The sequence below is a fragment of the Mytilus edulis genome, chromosome 13, assembly GCF_963676685.1.
Source record: "Mytilus edulis chromosome 13, xbMytEdul2.2, whole genome shotgun sequence".
Taxonomy (NCBI): domain Eukaryota; kingdom Metazoa; phylum Mollusca; class Bivalvia; order Mytilida; family Mytilidae; genus Mytilus; species Mytilus edulis.
The window spans coordinates 15,102,937-15,127,303 of record NC_092356.1 but is presented as its reverse complement, the minus strand read 5'-3'; the positions used below and the strand labels follow the sequence as shown (position 1 = coordinate 15,127,303).

Here is a 24,367-nt window from a genome sequence, read left to right as displayed (position 1 = left end):
TTTAAATTACGTGTGTATATGCAGAATTCGAATAACGTTAAACAGGGAATTATTTGTACAGATTCTCAACAAACTATTCAAACCAATTCGGCTGGGTCAGCATATGGTCCGAGACCACAATTATTTCATAGTGCATTTCTTTTTAATAGAACATAAATGAAAATAAAAAAAAATCCCACCTGCGCTTTCTCAAAGAAACTTTTACAGTGTGTTGTACTACTTTTGGGACAAATTATATCTAAATTATAGAAAACTTCATCGTCTCTAACTCAAAATATGGACAATTTTATCTTTAGGGCGTCTTGAAATCTTTTGACAGCTTCCGAAGTGCTATTTTTCAACCTTTTTCACCTGGACCAAATCACTACTTTCCTTTAAAATTCTGGACCCAAGTTTTTTTACAGTGTAATTTCACCCCCCTACTTGCAATTTGAGGCATTAAACATGGAGAAATAAATTTGAAAGGGGTATAAAAATTATTCTAATGCAATTTGGATGTAACAATTTTTTTCATTGGCTCAGTAAAAGTTGCCGTCAAATCCACAGTTGACCAGACGTAACTAAGGAGGGACCCGCCATTTTGAATTGATGAATCAACAAATATTCAATTACTTCTATATAATCGAAAATAAAACAACACCTACCTCGAATTCGCCGTTTTAATGTTTTTTTATTCGAATTTGAAGCGTACAGGTAACGTAATAACCTCAAGTTTGTAAGTTTTCATATGTATGACGTCACGTTTAGCCATGACGTCTTTGTGCCAAAATCATTCATGAAATTTCGAGGATTTTTTTTTATTTGACAAATTTAGACATTTTTTCAAGTTTTATCGGATTTTTTTTTCTGTTTGTAATGCATTAGAATCGGAATAACAGTACTGTAGTTGAAGAGTTGCCACCGTCAATTTTGATTTGACGGTCGCAAATCTCTGTTTTACTGTCTCCACTACGCGTCGCCAGTAAAACTGCATTTGCGACCGTCAAATCTACAATTGACGGTGGCAACTCTTCAACTACAGTACTGTTATTCCTTAAATGGCAAGTAACCCACTGTCAACACTAGGGACTATATTTGTTATTCTGTATATCGGATGTTGTGTGACTTCAATATGGTCAAATCCAACCGGCACTAGTTACTGTAAGGATTAGGTGGGCGACTCTGCCTTAACCAATGAATAGAAGACAAACCAAGAGTAAGTCCAGGAGAAGGGAAATCATTGGACAAAGACACAATCGAGACAAAAATGTCACACATTGTCTTAGATACATGATTTTTTATTTATAAAAAAAGATGTGGTATCATTGTCAATGAGACAACTCTCCACAAGAGACCAAAATGACACAGAAATCAACAACTATAGGTCATAATATTTGTTATTGGCTTTGAACTTAAACTTTCAATAACTGCGAATACTTTCAGATCTGTACTTTGTATTTTTGTGGTTGTTAAGCCATGTCCACGTCCGGTATGTATAAGTGTTAAAAGTGTATGTGCTTTGTATAGATCTGATAAGTTAAGCCCTTTTCAACTAATTTTTAACCCTGCCATGTTCGTAATGTGCCTGTCCCAAGTCAGTAGCTGGTAGTCTAGTGGTTTTCGTTAGTTCATGTCTGACATTTTTGTTTTTCGTAAATAGTTATTTTGTAATTCATCAGTCCTGCACCTCTCCAACCATTTTAAAAGGTTTTTTTTCTAGATTTTAAAATAAGCTCGGGATATAAAATCGGTATCCCTGCAAATATATTGAGTGTTATCTCTTAGACTATGTCTGATCGATTGTTATTGGAAGTGCTGAATGTCTCCGTATTTCGTGGACTCACATTCCCGAAAATGATATTCATAAAATCGCACGGTATGGTGTCTTGGTAGAAGCTGGAATTACTCATCTTTTCGGAAAACATATTTCGTCCTATTTGTCATCTTTTTTAGGACCTGGTTTGTATTTGTCTCTTTTTTTACCTCATTTTGACTGTCACGACAAAATCAATTTTAATAAAACTCAGATGAGTGTCATACAAGGAGAAGAATGTGTTGCGACCAAAGAGGGCGGGTAGTGTTGTCCAACTCTGATATATTTATTTATGTAGTTAATAGTGGTTAAACCTCACTCCCCTGATGCGCGAAAGGGGGAATCCGAAGATCTAGTGAAATGAAGATAGATAAAGCCAAAAAAAAACTTAAACGAAAGAGGGACGAGGGTCAGGACTGAGCAGTTGCAAAACGCATGTGTACCAACTCCAATATACTGAGACAAATATCCCGCATGAGAAGAAGAATCGGAATCAAAACGTACAACCACAAATATTATAGAGAACGGAGTTGGTCTTTTTAATAGAAAATGTACCTATAAACTTAAGATAGATGCATTGTCGGAATAATGGGCTGTCGAAGTAATGGGCTGTCGGAATAATGGGCTGTCGGAGTAATGGGCTGTCGGAATAATGGTTGTCGGACTAATGGGATGTCACCGTTATAACATGTATGAGGTACTTTTGTACATGTTATAACTTGTATTTTTGCATTATACAAGTTATAACATGTACAATATTTTTGTACATGTTATAACCTGTACAAAATCGCAACTTGTACACGACATATATTTTACTTCATTAAAATTTATTTTAAATTTTGTACAAGTTAAAACCATTTTTAAGCAATATTTTGTACAGGTTTTAACATGTATGAGGTAATTTTGTACATGTTATAACTTGTATTTTTGCATTATACAAATTATAACATGTACAATATTTTTGTACATGTTATAACCTGTACAAAATCGCAACTTGTACACGACATATATATCATAAACTTAGTCATCTGTGCACTATTTTATTATTTATCAAAAGAAATCCATTACAAGAACAAAAAAAAAAAAAGTAAACATGAAAAACCGGGGGTTGTCTCAGATGCTTCGAAATAAGTAAACGGGCGTTTTTCAATAAAAGCGTATATTTCAGACCTAAAAAAATGGAATCAACTTGTCTAAAATTTAATTTCAAGAGTTATTTTGAATACCTCTATTATAGACCTGTTTGTAAACAAAAGGTCCAATCTTAAATACTCCTTAAAATGATATTTTTTTTCATAATTTGAGTACTGTTCAAAAGTCCCCTACGAAACTGCTTCTAAACACACATATGTTTGCAATTTTAAATGTTTCCTATAGACATTCAAGTTTGTTTACTTTATATACTAGGAAAATCTAATTTTTTTCTGAATTGGAGAACCATTTTTTATCGATGAAGATTAGACAGTACTTCACATATGAAGGTACAATTCGTGTTACGTAGTGGACATTTTGATGCGTTTCGTAGGTGACAAATCCGTTTCGTAGTGGACAAAAAGTTTCGTAGTTGACATCAACCCTATTCTATGTTAATAAAAACATAATAAAAATTACATGAAACTAACCCTTGGTATTTGCTTTGCACGAATATAATTGAAAAAAGAGTAAAAAAAGACTGCATGGTAGTGGTAGTGTCCCCTACGAAACGTTTTTCTCCCATACTTGTTTCGTATTCACATGTTTTATTTTTTTACCACAATCCCTTTATTGCAAAAGTAACAAGACTGATTGTATTCATCAAAGCATGTATTAAGCTGTACACTGATATTTTTTTCATAATTTTAAAACCAGATACTGATGGAGATTTGACCCGTTTCGTAGTGGACATTTACAAAAATACGGTATCACTCTGGTCCATTTGATGTGCTCAATTTTTTTTACCAACAATTTAATTGCCGTTATAAAAGCATCACTTCTTTTGTAAGACCCTAATGTTTATATCTCTTGCAAACAAAAATTACATTGATTTTATAAAACGGTTTATTAGCAAATTTAATGACTTCGTTTCGTAGTGGACATTTTGTTAGGGACACTTCTTCTGAAATTAAAAAGGCACTGGCTACGGTTACATGGAAATGTAACAATAATAAAAATATTATTGTTACATTGGAGACTAATTGCCGGAATGCAAAGTTGGGTAAGGAACCGATTAATTACGAATGTAACAATAATTATTGAGGCTACGGTTACATTGCGTTATTGTTACATAAAAAACAGCAATATACGCTAGATTTTTTAAACTTAAAAATCTTCTATAGTTTTATTGCTTAATTCTTTTATATGTACTTGATAATACTTGTAATAATGATAAATGATAAACATTATTATTTAACAAATGGTGTTTACATAGTTTTACATATTAAATTTGGTTTTGATGTTCTTAAAGATACTACACCAGATTAGGAGTGCCAAAGGCGAAAAATATACTAGTAGTTCAATCGTTTCACTTTTAAGTATTTAACTACACACCTACTCTTAATTTACTGTTCGATTATACTTTGAACAACGGATGAAGAGATTCCTATTATCAGTTTTGTTTAGGGTGGAAAATTTGAAATTTGGGATGCGTTTGAAACGAAACTGAAACAATATCAAGACACAAATTTCATTCAACTATACAAACGCAGTTCTAAATAATTTGATACATCAAAAGCAAACTGTGAACTAAAATACTGGGAACTTCTGTATACATGTATCCATGGAGGACGTTATTTCGTTCATCAAAAATGTGTCGGACTTAAACATGCTTTAACAACCACTTACTGGATATGTAGAAACTGTCATTGTAAATAAAAAAATAAAGAAATTGTATGTAATTATTGTATGTATTGTAAATATAAAATAAATGTCCTCAACTTTTATCATTTAGTAATAATTACTAGTCCCATCGTACATTGCTGTTTTTCATGTAACAATAACGCACTGTAACCGTAGCCTCAATAATTATTGTTACATTCGTCTCTAACCAACCATACATTCCGGCATTTAGTCTCCAATGTAACAATAATATTTTTATTATTGTTACATTTCCATGTAACCGTAGCCAGTGCCTATCAAAAATCCTATGTTAAAAGCTGTTTATTATAATATGTTGGCTCTAAACATACTTTTGAATTATTAAAGAACTTATATTAGTAAAAATAACATTTATTTCTACATTTTTTTACGAAATTAGCAATCCCTTTAAAAAATTAACTGTTTCTTTGCTTTAAAATGTTAAATCTAATTCAATGTACTGACTGCACAAAAAATTACTTGCAAAGACCAAACACATTATTTTTAAAGTGGCTAGGACAAGAAAATACGTTTTTATTGAAAAACGCCCAAACATGAAAAACCGGGGGTTGTCTCAGATGCTTCGAAATAAGTAAACATGAAAAACCGGGGGTTAATTTGTCTCAGATGCTTCGAAATAAGTAAACATGAAAACCGGGGGTTGTCTCAGATGCTTCGAAATAAGTAAACATGCAGATCCTGCCCAGTAGAAAATGTCCCGTATAATTTTGATGGAACTTTCCACAGAAAAAGTAAACTAGTCTAAAAAAAAATGCTAGTAAAGAAAGCAATGCCGAGGGTGCGATATTTTAAATTAACATTTATTGTTCTTATAGAATTATTCTTAGAAAGGCTATTTTATAATTTTATAAATGTTGTCTCATATTGAATGGGATTGTAACTGATGATGTATAAACCGAGTTTTTTTAATATTATGAAATGTAGTTTTATATTTTTTTTTTACTTTACGACACAATTAATAAGCAGTTACATCATCATAATAGTTAACATGCCAAAATTTTTGATCAACAGGGCAACCGCAAACACACTTGATAACGCCGATAAAAATATCATACACACAAATTTAAAGTTCACATTTTTCCTTTTTCGCACCTGTGATATGAAGTACCTAGGGTCGCGAAGATAATTATCCAAATAAAGAAGATCTTGAGAGCAAATATCCTTATCAGACCGATTATATAATTAATCTGGTTGAAGTATTATACTGTATAATTAATACCAGATTTTAAAGATAACGGTTATCTCAAAAGTCTCATTGACATGTTTCAATTTAGCAGATGAGGGGGGAATCCCGGGCTGTTCTATCAATTATACTTGGTTGTAAGAAAGTGTACTTCAAATGTCCGGTGGTATCACGATCATACATATTTGAGGGTTAAGTTGAAGGAAAATAATTGTTACAGTATTGCACACGTTTAAGTAGCTAATCAAAGTCTTTTTGTAATAATTGTGATGTTAGTGCGTGACTAATACGTGGGAGTTAAGTAACAGCCGAATAACATCGCCTTTCTTCAGTTCATTCAACCAGTGAATATAGAAAAGAAAGTGCTGGAGGCTTTTTGGAGGAGTTTGTTTTACAGTTTCAGCTGTTTTTCATTTTGTTGTTAGACGGCTGGGAAAAAACTCTGGCCTTGGATATTAGATAATGCATTTGAATAGGCATTTTTAATAGTGTGTCACGGCTTTTGTCTTTTTACATCTGGATTAGTACCGGTTAAAGAGAAAAGAAAAGGGGGTACTTACTGTCTGTTGCCCCAAAGGAAAGTGAAAATATGACCATGTATTCGTCTAGTAAAATATTATTCCTAAGGAACTGCAGAACTTTATTAATAAGTTTAATTTTATTAAATGGAATTTTATTATCAACTTCAGAATCGGTAAGTTTAAAAAGTGCTGATAAAGGAGTATTCTTGTCTGCATGTAGTCAGTAGTTAATTATTTTAATTATCTTATCAGAATATTATATAATCGGTGCATGTTTGAAAAGAGAACGCAATATATACAACACGTTTACATAAGTACTGGTACATGATGCATGTGTTTGAATTGATTATAGTCTGTTTCCATTTAGGAAAAGACATGCATGTGTATAAAGTGAAAACGTCAATTTAGCGATGCTATTTATTGAAATATTTGAAAACACACATAGGTGTATACTCGTATCTACATATTATAGAACAATTGACATAAAAAAAAAATATGCAACTTATGTGTTTATAGCTAATTTGACAGTATATCTGTATGTATGTACATGTGTGCATTTATCGTTCAAAACGGAAAAAAAGATGAAAAAGTTGCATACTAACTAATTTAATATTCCTGTTGCTAAGAAATATGTATACTTACATGTATATAAATGCAAAATTTTGTTTGGTGAATATTTCTAAAAATTCTTTGATGAGTTCTAGATCTTAAGATTTTTATAATAAATTATTTAGTTATGCAACTGTTGATCTGGTGCCTCCCAGATGTTTATAAATGATAACTGTCTTTAGCTCTGTTATGTGAAAGACTGGTTTCCTGCTGAGGTGATTTATCAGTCTTATCAAGGAGGTTATATGCTTTTCAGAACAAATATTTTTATTGATGAAAATCGTTTCACAAACCACCTGTGATGAATTAGTTTTCTTTTATGCATGGATATGTTGTTAAAGCAGCAGCAAAGCTGTTTTTCTTTGCATGTTAAATAGTATTCAAATTAGAGTTAGGACATAAAAAAGATATGTCTTGAGATCTTGCCAAACAAATTGTGATGTTATTTACTTTTTCCTTTTCTTTCTTTTTCCAATGCCAAGGCAACTTTTTCAAACAATTTCAGTAGAAAATTTGACCTACATGTTATCATTTCAATTTGTGACTGACTTCTGGAAAATCAAATATTAAATCTTGCCTAACCAAAATAAAATTTGCCTGGCAGATATGAAATCACACCCAAAATTTAAATAAAATTCATCATTGTCTGACTAGCTTTGACTATTCAGTCTATTGCCAATACTTGTCTGAAATAAAAATATTTCAGTCATATAAGTACATTGAATTATGGGGACCTCCCCTGGGAATAATTCAAGAACACACTGTTCTTAAAATGATCAAGAACTGTTCTAGGACCTAATTTTCACTTCAGTTCAAAGGAGATGTATTTCATGTATTTTGTATTCTTACATATACATATGTACATGTATAAAATAATCTTCAAAAATGGATTTCTTTAATATTTTTTTGGCAAATTGCAATTGCACAATGTAAATGTATTAAAATACAGAAAAGTGCAATGTTATCATGGTTATGTACATATTGGTTAATCCATGGAAGTAAAATGAATTATAATGCTTCCATGGTTTAACTAAAAAGACAATTTAAAAGCAAAAAATATTTTCTCCCAAAAAATAATTTTTAAAATGAAAATCAAACATTAATAGAAAGTCAAACTTGAATGTTATGTAAGACAAATTCTACCTTAGCATTTAATAACAAAAATATTAAAGTAGAAAATTATTCACAGATTTACTGATACAAATTTATTTCAGTCAAAAGCTAAATATAATCAGATGAAAAATAAGAGGTCACATTTTACAAATCTTTATGCAAGAGTTAATCTATTCATCTGGATTAAACCAATAACTATGAATATGAAATGATTTTACAATGAGAGTGACAAACAGGACATTCCTACAGGCTACTAATGGTGTAACAGATTTGTCTTCATGTATACAGGCTATCAACTGACCTGTATAGTGTACATGTCTGTATGCATGTTCACATTGTACAACCATTTTTGTACACTGTCATGACTGTATAACAATTTTAGATGTACATATATATAACACTTTGTAAGATGTTACATATATATATATATAATTACATTTGATGTATGTTTCATTATTTCGTTATTCTGATTGGCTAACTGCACAGCACGTGCTATTCCTTAAGCAATTGCATTACTCAATAAAATGTATCATTCATGATGACACGAGGTCCAACAATAAAGTTCACAGGTGAATTAAATAAAAACTTGATAAAAATCGTGTTTTCATGATCCTAGCTAAAAAATGTAATAAGTATTGAATGCTTCTTTTTGTAACTTTATAGGGTTGTAAAAGCGTTGACCGTGCACACATTTATAGAATGAAGCGATTCCGCGCTTCATACAAAATGTACTTCGGTCAATATTCTTTTACAACCCTATAAAGTTACAAAAAGAAGCATTAAATTCTTAAATATATATACGAGTCCAAATTGAAAACTACGTTTAAACCTATGATTGCGTTGGATAAAAACCGCAATTTTTATATGTGTGCATGTAAAACAAATTTCGTTGTAGAAGGGTCTAAATACAGCACAAACAACATTTTCCAAAAGACCAAAAATTTGAAGAAGTATACTTTTCATCTGAGAATATAAGACAGATTAAGTTAAGTTTCACTTCTAATTTTTGAATTTTCGGGCTGATGATATTAGCTAAAGGAAACATTTTTATTTGGATTATTTTAAGCAAAAAAATATGGCTGTCTAGTTCCTATACACTCCATGACCTCTGAATTTGCCTCTAACATGTCTAATTGTGGTTATAAGTCAAACAATATATGCGACTATAGTAAATATATACATGTACATGTACATGTACATGTCTATATATAGTAAAAGAAAGTCAGAGGTTGGAAAACGACCAGATACCACTGTACATGTAGTTATGACCATGTCATTTTCTTTGCTTTTACATGAATGTCAATGTATATTTGTGTACAAGTTATTGTTCATAATTATTTCATAAAAGTGAATTTTCTGTACATTTATATACAAAAAAAGCAGAAAGCATTGCAAAATATATTTGATGTACATTGTGTGTATACATTTGTACATGTACATGTAGGTATCTGAATATATATTATACTAGAGGGAAAAATGCAGACAAATCATACCCTTACATACACTGTCTGCAAGTACATGTACATGTATATAATCATGATAATAGTAAATACCATTGGAAATTAAGATTAAGTCTGATACATTGTAATACAATACAATACAATACAATATTTTTATTTTACAAATGTAAAGAGCCCATTAACATGATTAAGAGCATAACATTTATTACAACATGACATAATTACAGAGAGATTAAAGAAACATAAAATAATAATTCAAATGCATGAGGAAAGAATCAGTGGTCAAGGGGAGATAATTTTGATATCTTTAATTAGAGTAACTAATTTTCTAATTTTCTAAGTTGAAGACCTTTATCGAGGTATGCTAATTACAGCCATGTAAATTCTTTTGGGGGTACATGTAGTATATTTGATTCATGTTATAAAATCAGTGGGAAGCAACTCATTAACAAATACTTATGACTAAGTAGAAAATTATTTGTATTCCTTAAAGCTGGTAACTAAAACGATGTAATCAAAGAGGCTGCAGAGGAAGTTGACAGTTATTGCAATTGACATTTCGTGGTAGAAAATAATTATTATACATCATACATGTACATGAACTTAATAACACAATTCATTTTTGTGGTTAAAATTAAAAATGACCTAAATTTATAAAACACCAGGTTCTGTCAACGTATATTTGTTCCGCCTAACAGAAGTTCCAATGGAAACTTTGTTATAAACATTGTCATAATATCTATTCCTGTAGGAACAAATATTCTATACCATTTATTCCGTTAGGAACATATACTGTAATATTTGTTCCTGTGGAAATAATATTCCAGAATATATTTTCCTTTTGGAACTGATATTATGAAGGAACTTCTATTCCGTGACAGTTCAACATAAAATTTAAGCGATAGATATTTGGTTGCTGAATGTCTAACATGTTATTTAAAATATTATACATACATGCATATGAAAGAAGTACATTGTTCTATTAGCTCTAGGGATAAATGAAGGCATGGATTTACCTTTTTCAAATTTAAAACTGCTGCATTCTACATTGTGTACATCATCATGATCATGTATAATTCAAAATTTTAACAAAATAAATAATTATATCAATTATTCCCTCCCCCCCCCCCCCCCCCCAAATGAGACAACTCTCCATCCAAATCACTTTTTGTAAAGTAAACCATTTTAGGTCAAATTACGGTCTTCAATACAGATCTTGAGACTTGATCCACCGAACAGCAAGCTATAAAAGGCCCCCAAAATGACTAGTGTAAAATATTCAAAGAGGAAAACCAACAGTCTAATCTACATGTATATAAAAAACCGAAAAAAGAGTACCACATCAACAAACAACGACCACCACATCAACAAACAACAACCACTGAACATCAGCCTGAACTTGTAGACTCTAAAGAAGTTGTATCCTTAATGGTTTTGTCTGTAGAAAATTATAGGTTATCACTAAACAGCTTAAATACCCAAAATTGTTTTGCCCTATAATAACAATTATATTGCCATAAAATGTAGATAATTGGTCCAATTTCATTTTATCTAGTAAATATCCTCAGGTGTTCCTATTAAAAGTGAAAAGTAGGTTAATTGTACCCTTTTAACTTTGAGTTTCTGTAAAGCACATACACTATCTGGGTTTTTAGTACAATTAATAAAGGCATAGTGCGCAATTTAAAAATAGGTAACTTTTGATCCAAATATTTATTTTACCAAGTATATACAGTGAGTGGTTCATTTTATTTTTATTGCTTAAGCTGTGTGATCATATCTGGAGATTTTTCTACTTAATTTCATTGTTATATGATAAGAAAACTAATAAACTGATCAATTTTGCTGATTATGAAAAAAATAACAGAAGCTTTAAATACTTAATTGAAATTGACTTTAATGGATTGGTACATTGTACCAGTCTCTATAGAATTAGAACTGTTATAGGTGGACTAACTGGTACAATGGATTGGTACATTGTACCAGTCTCTATAGAATTAGAACTGTTATAGGTGGACTAACTGGTACAATGGATTGGTACATTGTACCAGTCTCTATAGAATTAGAACTGTTATAGGTGGACTAACTGGTACAATGGATTGGTACATTGTACCAGTCTCTATAGAATTAGAACTGTTATAGGTGGACTAACTGGTACAATGGATTGGTACATTGTACCAGTCTCTATAGAATTAGATCTGTTATAGGTGGACTAAGTGGTACAATGGATTGGTACATTGTACCAGTCTCTATAGAATTAGAACTGTTATAGGTGGACTAACTGGTACAATGGATTGGTACATTGTACCAGTCTCTATAGAATTAGATCTGTTATAGGTGGACTAACTGGTACAATGGATTGGTACATTGTACTAGCCTCTATAGAATTAGAACTGTTATAGGTGGACTAACTGGTACAATGGATTGGTACATTGTACCAGTCTCTATAGAATTAGATCTGTTATAGGTGGACTAACTGGTACAATGGATTGGTACATTGTACCAGTCTCTATAGAATTAGATCTGTTATAGGTGGACTAACTGGTACAATGGATTGGTACATTGTACCAGTCTCTATAGAATTAGAACTGTTATAGACAGACTATAAAGGCTGACTGCGCCATTAGTTTTATTACTATATTAGTTACTGATACAAATTTTAATCCCAACTTTTTGATTTTACCAAATAAGTCTTTCACCCATGCATTCATTAAAGAGTTTGAACTTGACAATACAGCTTGTTTAATGTATAGAGAAGGAGGGAATTCTTTTCTTCATGTTCAAGTAGCTAGCTACATGCAATAATTTAAATATTCAAAACTTTATCAGTACTTTAGTCAATTTTTTTTTTGCTTTTTAGGGGGGGGGGGGGGGGTAACAGACATTTCATTTAGCATCTTAAGTAAACAGGGAAATTTGAAATACAATCTTGTTTCTTAAAATTATAGCATGTGACATCCATAACTTAATCTATAATAAGAAATCCAATCCAGATAGCCTCATATTCAGAAATATAGCATGATATTACCATCATAATACTAATAGGTTTTGAGGAGTATCTGTTATCTGAACCCCTCCAACACTCCCCACCCCACGCTGGCTACAGGAATGTCTTTGAAACAGAACATGGTACTCAACTGTCAATCAACATGGCCTTTGTATTTTCCATTTAAAGTATATGTATGTATATGATACTGGTACATGTACATGAAATAGAAAATATACTTTTGAATATTACATGTATTAGGGAGGTTAAGGCCCTTGGTCTTAAATTACTATTTCCTGCAACTTATTAACTTGAGGATATATACATCTTACACTTACAGATATCATATTATGCATAATTTATTTCCGACTTTGAAAATTATGAACTTGAGTTAAAGATCTTATTGTGCAGATTCAAGTTGCCCTTTCCTTTCCTGTTTGGTAACATTAGATTGAAGTGTTAGATCTAAAGAAAATCATAAAGAAATATCATGTTTATATCATAAATTGTTGACAGGTCAGGGACAGATCCAGCCATTAATAAAAGGGGGATCCCAATCCTGGATAAAGGGGGTTCCAACTACATGTCAAAATGCACATTCAAATGCATTAATTGTTTACTGCAGGTCTTTTGATTGCTGGTTGCTTGAAACAGGAACAATTTAAGGATTTAAGTTTTAATTGGATTAATTGACTTTTTCCTATCATAATTGTAAAAATGTTGTTTTGAACAAGTTATTTGATGTTTTCTGATTGTTTTCTGATGTACACATCTATTCTTTCAATCAAATTTTATTTAACAAGCTGACTCACATATTAAAAAGTCTTCACATGTACATGTATCATTGAACCCATCCGAAAATGAACTAAACATCAAATGAAAAGGTTGCTGACTTGAGAAAAAAGATATGAAAAAATAAATTATTAAAAATAAAATCACAAAGCTGTGTAAACCCAGTTGTTAAACTGTCACAGTTTGTGGTATGATATAGGATGATTCAAATGTGGCTGTTGTTTGTTTGATGTCTCTGGTTTTCTCACCTGTAGGCTACAGGTAAATCTGATAAGGTAGATAAAAAGATGGATCTGTTCACCTTCAGTATCAGGTGTAAAAACAAATCATGGTGTAAAATTACTCAATTAATCATATCCTCTAAACCACAATGCATATATCCTCTAAACAAAAAAGTGTAAAGAAAAAATCTGTTAGAAAATAACTATTGACAAACAAAAGAGATTATTTGGTAGATATCCATTTCTATAGTTTACCTGTTGAACTGATTTAAACAAAAAGTGAAAATTCTCTCTGTTTTATACTAGTAAAAAAAGGCATTTTTGGCAGGAAATTTAAAAAAGGTAAACAAAAAGTCTTAACTTTTGTCAAACAAAACGGAATAGATTTTCTGTGAGACATCTTTTTCAGTAAGTTCTGAAATTTTAGCCACGGATTGTAAATGAGCAATAAAAAATCAATCAAGCTTTTTTCAATAGCTTACCTTATGAGCTGAATAGGAAAAGGCAGGATATTTTTATACACTTGGGACTATTCAATTGATCATTCTCTTAACCACAATAAACAAAAAGGCAAAGAAAAAATCTATCAAAAGATAACTATTGTCAACCAGTTATCTGGGAGACTTCTTTTTTTGATAGTTTACCTGTTGAACTGAATATGAAAAATGAAAATATTATTTAAATATCCTAGGGAAAACCATATTTTATAAAAGATGTAACAGTAGTATGTGATTTTTAACCACATCTTTATCCAAGCGGGGCGAGGAAATGGCTCCCTGGGAGATTTTCATACTTTTAAACCTTGTTTGAAAGAATGCAACTCTGTATTGTATGCTCAAGGTGAATGCACTTAGTTTACAGATGTGTGCAAGTATGCAGTCAAGTTTGAGATAAGAAAGTGCATTTATGATGGTGGACATGAGGGCACTCCATAAGATGATTAGATAAAATTTGTGCTAAAAGTAGCATTGAAGATGGATAATTTACATTTTTATCAAAAATGTTGCTAAACGATGTGATTTGAGGATTGACAATACAATTTTAAGGTTCTGACTGTTCATTTGACATAAATGCTAGCAAAAATAGGGAATAAATGCTTGAAGAGAAAGGGTATTCCTACCCTCATTTATGCAACAGGGCATGCATTTAGACACACAAACTTATAACCAAGTTCCCCAACTAGCTTTTATCATGGTTTTCACTGTAAATGTATTTGATTTTGGAGAAAAAACTGTATTTTATTGTACAGTGCAGTTTAGAGTTAAACAATTTTCTGCTGACAATATCCCTAAAATGCTACATTGCAATTAAATGTTTCCCCGATAGAAGGTTATTTTTAGGAATCGGTACATATACAATGTATGATATATAGATAGTTAAAATTAAGGAAGTTAAGGGGAAATAACTCTGAATTGATTGATGGATTGTTTGCTTAACACCCAGAGTGGATCTTTTGTGGCAGATACACTATTGTGCAAGTTCAAGTGCATATTAATGTGATATGTTATGCAATATTACTTTCAGTGATTTTACTTTATTCAGTTTACAAAAATTGGAACATATATATATATCATTGTATATACACAATATAAAATATGCAGCTGTAAAAACTGCATTTATCATGTTTTTCTGATTAAGATCTGTATTGCTTAAAGATGATTTCAACTTTCCAATTGTGAACTTTCCATTTTTAAGTAGCAACTTTCCAGCAGCACCTGCATACGGTGTATATATCTCCCAAGTAATACAATATTCCCGTGCTTGCATTTCCTATCATGATTTTCTTGATAGAGGGTTGTTGCTCACAAGGAAGCTATAAAATCAAGAGTTCCAAATGGTGAAGTTGAAATCATCCCTTCATACATTTTACGGACGCCATCACGAGTTGGTTGACTGTTATGGAATAACCGTTTCACAAATGATATCGGATATGTTCCTTATGTCATAACTACAATCCCTTTCCTTTCATGAATGTGACCTACCGAATTAGAGTGTTGTTTATTCTTTAGTTTTCTATGTTGTGTCATGTGTAATATTGTTTGTCTGTTTGTCCTTTTCATTTTTAGCCATGGCGTTGTCAGTTTTTTTCGATTTATGAGTTTGACTGTCCCTTTGGTATCTTTCGTCCCTCTTTTATTGTTTTTTGTCATCATTATTGGTTACTTGTTTCAGACAAGAAAAAAATGTTAGAGCACAAATATTACTGAAAAAAAGTGTCATAAAATTTTCCAATAGGCTGCTTTTTATATAAGTTGGTCAAGCAATTAGAATTTTATTTTTGACCTTACATGTTTTTATCTTGTTTGTGCATTTGAATGGGATTTTGGGATTTATACAGGTTTACTTCATAGTAATTGCAAATTGCCCCATAACCATGATAACTACTAATATTAGCATTTTGTCAATTTTTAAAGAAAAAATAACTCACTTTACAAATTGATTGCTCAGCCCTGGCTATAGGCTGTAACTGAAGTTAAGTACTTGAATTACTTCTGACTGACTTTTACAAGTAAATACACTGCATTTAAAAATATTATTGAAAATTTAACTGTATGGAATACGCTAGACATGTTACAAATGTAGATGTGGCTTAAAAAAGAATAATCTGAACCTTGGAGGCTTGATAGGCTTAAATTGACCTTGGAATTTTCATATGTGAATTTGTGACCTGAGGGTACCCTACTGGAGCTGCCAAAATGAACAGATATTCCATTAAAAAATCTGTCAAATAATGATAATAATAAAAACAAAGAATTTAAGTTGCTGATCTAAACTTACAATGGTTTTTTAAACTGGTTGTTAATGGATAAAATCAATGAAATGATTTGTTAGACATTCGACATATGATCTGATAATGGGATTGTGGCTTTATACATGTAGATGTCATAAGTTGTATATGCAAAAGTTTACTGTAGACTGACCCAAATAAAAGGGCTTTGTATGCACTATACTTTACATGTAATGTATATGTAAAAGTCAGTTAATAGTGCCATAAAATGTATTTCTTTTTAGTTTTAAAATGTATTAAAATAAAATCTCCATTGAGCAAAGAAAATGGACAGTTTGACAGACTTATTAATATTCTGTTTAAATGGCTCATGAACAGTTTCTTTAACAAAAAGCCATAAAGTATAATACCTCAATGTTGTCCATAAATAATTGTTAGTTTAGATATATTGAGTGAGAACAAAAAAAGAAGAAAAAGAGGTCCAAAAGGGGACATTTATATTTTGTCTGCTTGCTAACATGCTTTTCTTTTTCCTATCTAGTGGACTCTGTGGTTTACTTGTCTCAGTTACCTAACTACATAACTTACAATTCACCACCGAGGTGAGATTAAACACAGCATGTGGCAGTTGCACTCAAATCCAATTTTAGTTGACATGGATTGTCAGTTTTCCTTCGAAGGTTGTGCCATGGTTCTCTCAAGTGAATCTGGCTTCCTAAATGGCCAATGGTTCTCTCCGGTGAATCTGGCTTCCTGATTGGCCAATAGTGCTAAAAGTGTGCTGGTATTGGCTATTTATGTGTTTATAAAAGCTGAAGTATCTCGTATGGACTAGTCCTTTGATGTGCTTAGAATGGAGACATCTCATCTCATGGCTATAATGTTCTTTGTTTTGAATAAATAGGAGGCATTTCATCTCAGAGCTATTGCCCTTGGTGTGTTTAAAGCCTATGCATCAGTCAGCATAACATCTCAGAGCTATTGACCTTTGATGTGTTTAAAATCAAACATTTCTTCTGTATTATTCAAGATCATATATACATGTATATACAAAATCTATAATTATCTATCTGTAAAAACTGTAAAGAAGTACTTTTCTGTACCCCTCAAAATAATAAGATTAAAAATTTAGAGGAACAGGAGCATCACATCTCTGGGCAATTTCCCTTTGATGTGTTTAAAACAGAAGCATTACATCTCTGTGCAATTTCCCTTTGATGTGTTTAAAACAGAAGCAAGACATCTCTGGGAAATTTCCCTTTGATGTGTTTAAAACAGAAGCATTACATCTCTGTGCAATTTCCCTTTGATGTGTTTAAAACAGAAGCAAGACATCTCTGGGCAATTTCCCTTTGATGTGTTTAAAACAGAAGCATTACATCTCTGTGCAATTTCCCTTTGATGTGTTAAAAACAGAAGCATCACATCTCTTGGCAATTTCCCTTTGATGTGTTTAAAACAGAAGCATCACATCTCTGGGCAATTTCCCATTGATGTGTTAAAAACAGAAGCATCACATCTCTGGGCAATTTCCCTTTGATGTGTTTAAAACAGAAGCATCACATCTCTGGGCAATTTCCCATTGATGTGTTAAAAACAGAAGCAAGACATCTCTGGGCAATTTCCCTTTGATGTGTTTAAAACAGAAGCAAGACATCTCTGGGCAATTTCCCTTTGATGTGTTTAATACAGAAGCAAGACATCTCTGGGCAATTTCCCTTTGATGTGTTTAAAACAGAAGCATCACATCTCTGGGCGATTTCCCTTTGATGTGTTTAAAACAGAAGCAAGACATCTCTGGGCAATTTCCCTTTGATGTGTTCAAAACAGAAGCATTACATCTCTGGGCAATTTCCCTTTGATGTGTTAAAAACAGAAGCATCCTATCTCTGGGCAATTTCCCTTTGATGTGTTTAAAACAGAAGCATTACATCTCTGGGCAATTTCCCTTTGATGTGTTAAAAACAGAAGCATCACATCTCTGGGCAATTTCCCTTTGATGTGTTTAAAACAGAAGCATCACATCTCTGGGCAATTTCCCTTTGATGTGTTTAAAACAGAAGCATTACATTTGGGGCAATTTCCCATTGATGTGTTTAAAGCAGAAGCATTACATCTCTGGGCAATTTCCCATTGATGTGTTTAAAGCAGAAGCATTACATCTCCTGGCAATTTCCGATTGATGTGTTTAAAGCAAATGCATTACATCTCTGGGCAATTTCCCTTTGATGTGTTTAAAACAGAAGCATTACATCTCTGTGCAATTTCTCTTTGATGTGTTTAAAACAGAAGCAAGACATCTCTGGGCAATTTCCCTTTGATGTGTTTAAAACAGAAGCATCACATCTCTGGGCAATTTCCCTTTGATGTGTTAAAAACAGAAGCAAGACATCTCTGGGCAATTTCCATTTGATGTGTTTAAAACAGAAGCATCACATCTCTGGGCAATTTCTCTTTGATGTGTTTAAAACAGCAGCAAGACATCTCTGGGCAATTTCCCTTTGATGTGTTTAAAACAAGCATTACATCTCTGTGCAATTTCCCATTGATGTGTTTAAAGCAGAAGCAAAACAACTCTAGACAATTTCCCTTTAATGTGTTTAAAACAGAAACATCACATCTCTGGGCAATTTCCCTTTGATGTTTTTAAAACAGAAGCATCACATCTCTGGGCAATTTCCCTTTGATGTGTTAAAAACAGAAGCAAGACATCTCTGGGCAATTTCCCTTTTATGTTTTTAAAACAGAAGCATCACATCTCTGGGCAATTTCTCTTTGATGTGTTTAAAACAGAAGCAAGACATCTCTGGGCAATTTCCCTTTGATGTGTTTAAAACAAGCATTACATCTCTGTGCAATTTCCCATTGATGTGTTTAAAGCAGAAGCAAAACAACTCTAGACAATTTCCCTTTGATGTGTTTAAAACAGAAGCATCACATCTCTGGGCAATTTCCCTTTGATGTGTTTAAAGCAGAAGCATTACATTTGGGGCAATTTCCCATTGATGTGTTTAAAACAGAAGCATTACATCTCTGGGCAATTACCCATTGATGAGTTTAAAGCAGAAGCATTACATCTCTGGGCAATTTCCCATTAATGTGTTTAAAGCAGAAGCATTACATCTCCGGGCAATTTCCCATTGATGTGTTTAAAGCAGAAGCATTACATCTCTGGGCAATTTCCCTTTGGTGTGTTTATAACAGAAGCATTACATCTCAGGGCTTTTGCACTTTGATGAGTTTAAAGCAGAAAAATTCCTTCTGTATTTGAAAAAAATCTTACAAAATCTACAATTATGAATCTGCAAAAACCTAATAATCTGTACATTTTTGTACCCCTGAAAAGATTTAGTAGTAACATATTTTAGGGGCTCATTTCACATATTGCCCTTTCTTGTGTTTAAACCCAATGCATTCCCTCTTTATTTTAGCTCAAATTTACAAAATCTATAATTATATATTTGGGAAATATGATAATTTTTTGGTGAACTCTTGAAAAGATTTAAGGTACAGATAATTGTCACCTGTGTATAGGATTAAGATTAATCAGGCTTTAATATTCAGAATGATTTATGGAGAAGATAAAAGTGAAGGCAGATTTGTAATCAACAGGTGAATGTCTAGACTTAATCTCATCATGATGGGTTTATTGCCAAAATTATATTTTGAAATTTATGTTTGAAAATTTTTAATCACATAGATGTACATGTGCAGACCTACACTTTGTTAGTTTTAGGGGTTGTGGCATCTTTAAATGAAATATCTGACCTTATATGTATATACCTATGATTATTTAAATGTAGGACAGAAAGTCACAGGACAAAAAGTCACAGACAAAAAGCAACGGACAAAAAGTCACAGGACAAAAAGTCACAATTCATTTTTTCTGATTATTTTCTTTAAATAAAAAACGCTTATTTCTACAAAATGTATTTTTCTTGAACTATTGTGTATAAACCAACTTTGTAAACAAAATTTATCAAAAAAATATCAAAGATGATTAAATAATTGTTGAAAAAAAATGTCAGAGTGGCTTGGCACTTAAATGGCTACATCAGGTGCCAAGAAATCTTTCTTTTGCACGATTAAAACTAAATAAATCTTTATTTTTCAAGTATAATGACACATTTCCTAAACTTTAATATGAATATATAGATGTATTAAAAAGTAAATATTTCAAGATATTTTTCATACATATTCAAACAATTGTCAACATACACTGTATATATTATTTGTGACTTTTTGTCCTACCAAATTTATTACTTTTTGTCCTGTGACTTTCTGTCCGTTTACCGATTATTTAACGCAGAACTTTGTGTTTTTCATGGATTTTTTTTTTACAATCAAACATTTTGAATTTTGAAATTACTTCTTTATACCTCAATACAATGTTGCTGAATATATTTTAAAGTTCCTCAATGTTTTCAATTTCTGCTATTTGTGTGTCATCTAATTACCAAAAAAGTGACATGTTTTATAAACCTGCATGTATTTGGTGCAGATGTGATCATTTAAAGTTAGAAAATGTGGTGATTCTAAGGTATTTCACCAGAATTTTGCAAAAGACACGTGACAATTTGGTATATTGCAATAGAAATAATAGTGAAATTTTTTCTTCAAGGACCACAAGGGGAAAAAAATAAAAAGTTTTGAGAATCCTGTCTTTGAGGGTTAAAAAATCCAATTTAAAGTATATATTTTTTTTACTGAGTAATTTATAATTAATGCAACATATGATGAACATGTAAATAAATATACATATAAGGTTTAATCATGTAAATGTAGCATACATTGCATGTAGTATTTGGTTTCTTCCGAAGGTCAGCCATGTATGTATAGATTAACAACATTGAAACTGAATATAGTTTATGTCATTGACATGTATGTATTAAAGTTTATTGACAAAACCTGGAGTTTTAAATTTCATTCAGATTTTAATTTTATAGCTGTCAATGAAATTTGATAGCAGAAAAGGTCAGTAAACTGATGTGTCACTTTAACATATACTGAGAAATTTTTTTAGAAATAAAGGAAAAGTGGAGTGCATGTATACCTCACCTGGGAAGTATTTAAAAATAAATAAATGTAGTACGATTGCCAATGAGACAAGAAGATCAAATGACATAGCTGGTTTTCAAAGCTGAAAAATGAAAAACTAAGGATCAGGGGCAGATGCAAGCGAGATTGTGGCGGGCTGCTGCACCCTCCCCTTCCAAAATAAAAATGCAAAGCATGGGTTGTCCTCAGCATAATAAAGAATATTTTATCTTAAAAATTTAGTTTTAGGCCCCCTTTACCTAAAATACTGCCTTCAACAATGAGCAAAGCCCATACCACATTGTCAGGACCCGAAATGACAATTCATACGAAGAAAACTAACGACCTAATTTATGTACAAAAAATGTTTACTTTACTTACATGTACAAAATGTAGAATTTCATTTTAAAAGTTACATAATGTATTCTATTTAAAAAAAAAAATAAAAAATTCCAATATCATTTTGATAGTAGTCATGGTAGTAACTCTTAATTTTATGTTTTTCAGGAAAAAGATTTTGAATTTTTAGATGAAGAATTATCATTACATAAAGTAGAAAAACGTTCCGTAACAGATGATGAAGATTTTTTAAATGATGAATCAGGATCAACACCAGAGGGCAGTGGTGACACTGACGAAAAAGTCAGTTACAGAGGTAAACACATTTCTTGTAACTGTTATCATTTTAAGGATAAGAAAGACATAATTGTTTACTTTTTTTAATTTTATGCAATGAAATTATTACATAAGGTCAGGTGTGGTCTAGTATAATACTAAAATTACATATTTAGCTCTATTAGTTCCAAGGACACAGTTATCGTACTTAATATAGTCCCTAGTGGGAACAGTGTATAACTTGGATTTTTAATTTGATACACTTTCCCAATTTATTTCTTTGCATGAAATATTAAGAAGGTGGATGAATTACATGTTTAAAAAATTTGGGTGCTGAATCTTTATGTTATTTGTAGTGATTTGTTCCAGTTCAAAAAGGTCAAATTTGATTACGTCTGTCAAACTGAATTTTAGACCCCCTTAACACAGAATTGTCAATATTTTGAGTTAGAGCTGGTAGAAGTTTCTATAATTTTGATATTATTTGTCCCACTAGTAGTTAACTACCCTGTAAAAATGTTTTTGAGATAGAAATGGTGTGAATTTGAATTTTGAATTTGAATTTATTGTCTAAAAGAAATGCACTTCGAATTAACTCACTCACTCACTCAGTGTTCTTAGACCTTTTTATGAAAGGTGTTGATTGATTAGTAGGGTTATACAGTATACACTGAACCCATGTCCTAATTTGGTTATGTGTACATTTGTGGCACACTTAGACTGTGGTAAAAGTTAAAAACATTTGAAGCAATGATACATTACCTACATATTACATGAGCATTGTATGTCTGGAAGACATTTGTTAGTCAAACTGAATTGATATGTTATTGTTTTATGAGACTCCCCCACTCATAAAATATCTTAATACATTGTCATAATTCAATTTATCACTTCTTTTATGTGTGAAGATCTTTTAATATTTATCAAATCTGGAATCAAATAAAAATTGTCACCCATGCATGCAACAACAACAAAAAAACAACACTAAACAAGAAAAATATTAAAAAAAAAAAAAAAACAGGACAAAGGGAACAAAAAACTTCAGATTAAAATTGAATACAAAGATCAAAGCATTACAAAAACAATGTATAAGAAAACTAGTAAAAAGGTAAGATGTTTTGGCTGACAAGAGTTTTCTTAGACCTTTGGTCATAGAGGAAAACCTATTTGACCAAATAAGTTCAAATTTACACTTGCAAAGCTATATAATATACTTAGGACTCCCAATTATACTTTTTTTGTAACGATATTTTGGCTTGCTTAAGATTTCTAAGAACTTTGGTGACTTTGGTCATTGTTGAAAAGCAATATGACAAAATTTGATCAAGTTTACACTATAAAATATAAAATGTACATAATCTTTTGGCTACAAATAATAACATCAGATAACTGCATGTGGCCTATCTCAGTTTTAAATAAAGACAACTTATCCTGTTTACATGACTGAGCCGAGGGACAGAGTCTGATGTTTTTACATGACCCGAGGTAAAGATCACATGACCTGAGGTAAAGATCGTAGATGATATGTGAGACTTACATGTTCAGGGTCAGAATCTTCACAGATTTCTCTTCATCTTGTTTGTCATTGATTTATTTATAGCCGTAAACAAAAATTGAAAATGTTTATTTGAAGTTTTTGCTTGTTTGCTGTTGGCAAATGTAAAAATAGTTGTCAATTTTTGGATACAGTTACTTTTTAATTTTTTTACATGCTAAATTGTTTAAGTTTAAATTGAAAAAAAGCTATGTCTGTTTTGTTTTACTAATGTCATTCTATAATTTTCAATATAGTTTTCATAAGAATTACTTGACTGCTTTAAAAATGTTCATATTTGTTATATCATGGCCTTTTATAGCTGACTATACTGCATAGGTTTGGCTCATTGTCATTTGGTCTTTTGCGGACAGCTGTCTCATTGGCAATCATTATAACCACATCTTCTTATTTTTATGTAGCTATATTCTTGTGCTAATTTGGTTATATCTGATCCTAATAATAATATGAAATTAGAAGATGTGGTATGATTTTCAATGAGACAACTTATCTATGATGTAGATGTTAGGATGTCAGTCTATATTTGTTCTGCCTCTGTACACTTTGTCAATGTTTGTTTTAGACATTCCATCATATATTTGTTCCTGGAACAGTTATTCTGTAGTCTGTATTTCATAAGGTACAAATGGTTTTTCTGATCTTGTATATTCATGTAAAAGTACATAAACGTTCTTCAACTCTTTTTCATTAACACCCTGTCATGTTAGTGTAAACATCAAATTCATTTTATATGTAATACATCTGAATCTTATGGGACAAAGATGTTACAGATTCTTGAATGGGTGATTTGTAAAGGTTTTATTAGGAGATGAAATGGGGGTTTGGCATGAACTTAGGTAACAAAACTTTGAAGTTTTGATACAGAGAGGAAAAGGGGCTTTGAAAATAAGGTAGCATCAGTT

The 24,367-nt window shown here is 31.6% G+C and overlaps 1 protein-coding gene across 2 annotated transcripts in view; it reads left to right on the top strand.

Annotated features, from left to right (window-relative positions):
- The first annotated feature begins 5,975 nt into the window (after positions 1-5,975).
- The window catches only part of LOC139501535 (basement membrane-specific heparan sulfate proteoglycan core protein-like), a 182,659-nt gene continuing 164,267 nt past the window's right edge, over positions 5,976-24,367 (top strand). The window contains exons 1-2 of one of the 2 annotated variants that reach the window (XM_071290646.1): positions 5,976-6,522; positions 21,803-21,950. In XM_071290646.1, the coding sequence (XP_071146747.1) occupies positions 6,418-6,522; positions 21,803-21,950 (253 nt within the window). In that variant the 5' untranslated portion in view covers positions 5,976-6,417. The remainder of the gene's footprint in view (positions 6,523-21,802; positions 21,951-24,367) is intronic. The other variant, XM_071290645.1, reaches the window with a different exon arrangement.